Source organism: Austrofundulus limnaeus, unplaced genomic scaffold (genome assembly GCF_001266775.1).
Source record: "Austrofundulus limnaeus strain Quisiro unplaced genomic scaffold, Austrofundulus_limnaeus-1.0 Scaffold1070, whole genome shotgun sequence".
Lineage (NCBI taxonomy): Eukaryota > Metazoa > Chordata > Actinopteri > Cyprinodontiformes > Rivulidae > Austrofundulus > Austrofundulus limnaeus.
In genome coordinates this window covers 79578-83720 of record NW_013953472.1, presented here as the reverse complement: position 1 = coordinate 83720, position 4143 = coordinate 79578, and the positions used below count along the sequence as shown (strand labels likewise).

General features: G+C 38.7%; 1 protein-coding gene across 2 annotated transcripts in view; it reads right to left on the bottom strand.

Moving 5' to 3' along the window:
* Positions 1-865: 865 nt before the first annotated feature.
* Positions 866-4143, bottom strand: part of srsf2a (serine and arginine rich splicing factor 2a) — a 5261-nt gene continuing 1983 nt past the window's right edge. The window contains exons 3-5 of one of the 2 annotated variants that reach the window (XR_001312308.1): positions 2731-3076; positions 1738-1831; positions 866-1344 (exon numbers count right to left, since the gene is read on the bottom strand). Coding sequence is in view for 1 of the 2 variants with exons in the window: in XM_014030495.1 (XP_013885949.1) it covers positions 2755-3076 (322 nt within the window). In the remaining variant the exon portion in view is untranslated. Of the gene's footprint in view, positions 1832-2730; positions 3077-4143 lie in introns of both variants that reach the window. The other variant, XM_014030495.1, reaches the window with a different exon arrangement.

Here is a 4143-nt window from a genome sequence, read left to right as displayed (position 1 = left end):
CGAACCTAAAAACAGTTATTAAATAAAACCTAAACTGAATGCAGTCCAAACTGTGCATAATTAAACTGACTTTAATAAGCTTTGAAAATGAAGCAAATTTAATTTTTGCATGGTGGCCCTATAGTTTTTGTGAATTGGAGCCTAGATAAACAGAAATAGAAGTCAAATCAGACTGCAAAGTACTTGGCCTTTTAAAAAGAAACACGTCCACTTCCAAAAAACACCCCCCAAAAATTGCTCTTTTAAAAATATTGAGATTGTTCATTAAAAAGTATAGTTGGTCATAAAATGAAACAAGAAACATTCACCTTTGAACAAAGAAATAGCAGCAATGGTGTTGATAGAAAATGGCATGGTATCTATAAAAAAATAAAACCCTCATCAGTAGCTTCAAGCTAAGACTGGAGGAATGGTTTCCTCTGTAAAAAGGCTATTCTCAGACCCTTAAATATATTTGAAATTTAAAATCTAGATTTTTAAAAACAGTGAATACCCATTTATACAAATTTTACATATTTGTATAGTGTTGGGTAATTATGGCAAAATTTCTCACTGCATTGTGGCATTTAGTCAATAAGATTAATAGATGCACTGCAATTTTTTTTCTCTAAATCAATTACCTTTTCTACAATTCCTTACGAATCTAACATCGTAATTTTAAATGTCCCACACAAAACTGTCATGACATGGCACCAATTGCAAAATGACAGTTTTGCCCAACTTGTACTTTTCCCACTTTGATAAGGAAAGATCGGTACYTCTCTGGCATGCAGCACATATTTCACATTCATGTATTAATACTTGGATAATCAAAGTCTAAAATACTACAACAGAGCACTGTAAAGAAAAGAAGACATAACTGCAATTAGCTTTTTATTGTCAAAGACGTTTATTAGCAGTCATGTAAAGCAATTACAAGAAATCTGAGGTTCACAAAAAAATGTAATAAAAAAAAAAAAAAAAAAAAATTATCCCATAAGCAGACATAACTGCATCTTAAACGTTTCACCAGGGATCACACTGGACCATTTTTTCCAAAGCAAGCAAGACTAGTTCAACAGCAGATAACCCACAGAGGGGGAGGTTAGAGTGGGCCACAGGAGAAAGAAGGGAGGAAAAAAAGGAGCAACAAAGGACAATATGTACAGCACATGTAGGAAGAGAGAGAGGATGGATGATCTGCCACATCTGTGAGCTTACAAACCGGCAAACGGCAGCGAAGGGTTGAGCCCCGGAACAGCACCGGGCACTCAGCACCGCAACACGCCACACCACCGTGTCACCACCGCACTGCACCGCATCTTAACAGCTAACCAGCATTACTCAACTGCTACACAACTGCGCCTAGTGCACAAAAGATACACAAGAAAAGGGGTTAGAGTCATAGGAAAGCAACTTGAACGAGACAGAAAATAAAAAAAAGACTCGACAGAAGAGAAAAACGGGCTCGATTAAGTAAATTGGGTGACTTGTGTCACTTTAAGCCATTTCTTCAGACAAGCATTAACAGCAAACACTGCGAACAATGAACGCGAGATTTTTCTTTATCAACTTTTGCAAATAAAAATTTCATTTTAAAAAAATTTAAGCGGGGGGATCTCACTGTAAGTAAAAAAAAATTTGTGAACATTTTTCAAACAAATCCCTTACTATAAAGTCAGTTTTACAAACGCCAAACATTACAGGCAGATTTGACAAATTAAACATTAAAATAATTTCAGACCAAGATCCAATAACCTTTCAGTCTGCGTTCAGTGGTAAATGTGGAGTCCTCTTGCTCAACGCGAGGCTGTTCCTGATGTCTTCAGCAAAGGCTCAAAGCATCTGAGATCTGGATGGAAAGATGAAACTCAAGTTAACGAGTGCAAAAACTGACGTTTGTATCAATTCCTGCAGCTGACCTGAACACAGTAAACTCTGCCCTGGTGGTAACATTTTTACAAAACTCTTGGTACAAATATAACTTATCTTCACATTTTTGCTGCTTTCTTGGCCCAGTTCTCCCCCACATGCTAGCTCTAAGAAGGGGTCTTATACTCGGGGCATATTTTAAAAAACAAACCTCGGGGTGGGCTCCCGCTGAGAGAGGCGGAGGAAGCCACAGACACGGGCCGGGGAGAGAGAGAAAACTGCCATCTGCCTGTGTGGTCCCCGTGAACGTACCTCACCACACCACCTTTACACACCAACTGACAGCCCGAACCGCCGCCATGACGGCCTGCTCCATGGCAAACAACGCTGCCTCGGTGACCCGCTCCTTTAGCAACTGCCATCTCTCAGCAACAGGCGGGTCACACCGGCGGGTCACACACTAACTGCTCTCACACTGCAACACCCCCATCTCCTCCTCCTCCTCTCTTTGCAAACAGGACTCAGCAGCTTGGAGGAAAGAATTCCACATTTAAGTGAACGGTTTTGAGTGAGCATCCCACTTTCCCTCCCACACACACATATATTTATGTACAAATGAGATTAAATACCCCAGTTTATAATCTATGGCACTGTCAATCCAAATGTGTTGCCTGTGTGTGCTTTAAATTGTCCAAGGAGACGTGTAAAGTAAAGCGCACACAAAGCTTTAACTTAGAAACACTTGTGTGTAAATTTCYAACAGCGTTCTGCAGACTTTGCAGCCTGAGAGCAGAAAGGCTGCAGAAGACGGAAGCCAATTGTTGACTAACTCATCTCAGACAAAACTAGTAGTAAAAACCTCCCCCTCCCCCTGAATACCGTCATCACYTGTCCAGGTCCACATCAAGGCTCTGCGTTGTTCTCTCCTGGTGATTTAGGCCCACTCTTGGATTTGGACCTGGATCTAGACTTMGACCCTCTGTTGGACGTCGGGGTCRTGCTCCTCGACTTGGACCTGGACCTAGAGCGGGACCTCGACCTGGAAGGAGGAGTCTTGGACTTGTTTCGCCTGGGACTCCTGGATTTGGACTTTGACTTCGACCTGGACCGGGACCTGGAGTAGGAGCGGGACCTGGAGCGGCTGTAGCGGCTCCTGGATCGGGATCGGCTCCTGCTCCTGGAGCGGCTGCGGCTTCGCCTGCGTCGACGAGGACTGTCTGAGCGACTATTCAAGAGAAACAGAATAATCTCAGTAAATCCTTATAATATTTTATAACAGGGCAAGTTAAATTTAACAAGTTAAATTAAACAGTTGACAAAAATAAATAAAGTAAAACTGTAGCAAAAATTCATGAATCAAAGTATTTTTGGTAGAATTATTCAAATATTGCTAATAGACCAATAGTTTTTATCCAAATCGAACAGCCATTTTGTCAAATATAGGGAAAAAAAAACATTCTTAACTAGTCAGTTTTAAACTTAATTTAATTTCTGGAAACCCTCTAATGACCCAAAATTTGCAGTTTTATGACCAACAGTGGGTTCTTAACCCCAGCTTATGTGTAGATGAAACCTTCAAGTGCATRTGACATCAATTTTTTGTCAGAAATATGAATGTATTTTGGAAAGACAACATTATTAACATTAGAAAACGAATTTCACATCGCTCAGATGAATAAGATATTTGCATGTGAAGTGGTGTCAAAAGGGAACATCTGAATGGGAATATTTCAAAAATAAATAAATGTTGCCAATTATTTTAATATTCAATACAAATTACACTCATTCTACTTACAATGTGTTAACATTTTTAAGACTTCTGAAGATTGATTTAAAACCTTTTAAGGTTAATTAAGGTCTCATTTTTGAAGTGATGAATTCAAGGCCTTTTAATGATCCACGGGAACCATGTATAATATAATAATACTATAAAACAACAGTATAATAATCTACAACAACCTTTTACTTAAATCTTTAACCAGTATTATAATTATTTACAACTTAACTCTAGCTTGGGCAATGATTTTAAGATATAATGGCAAACAATATGTTAATAATTTGTTCATAGCCTTAAAACTACTAAAAAAACTTTGATAAATAGCTTTAGGCTCTAAATTCAACTAAATATTTAGCGCAGCTCACTGACATTATAAAAGGCATAAAATCAAAAGAGTTTGTGATTCTTGGTGATATCAATTTGTATTGGGCTGAAAAAGCTTCCAAAGGCCTGAAAGTAATGTCTATAAACTTAGGGCTTCAACAGTTAATTAAAGTACCAACAAGATTTGGCAA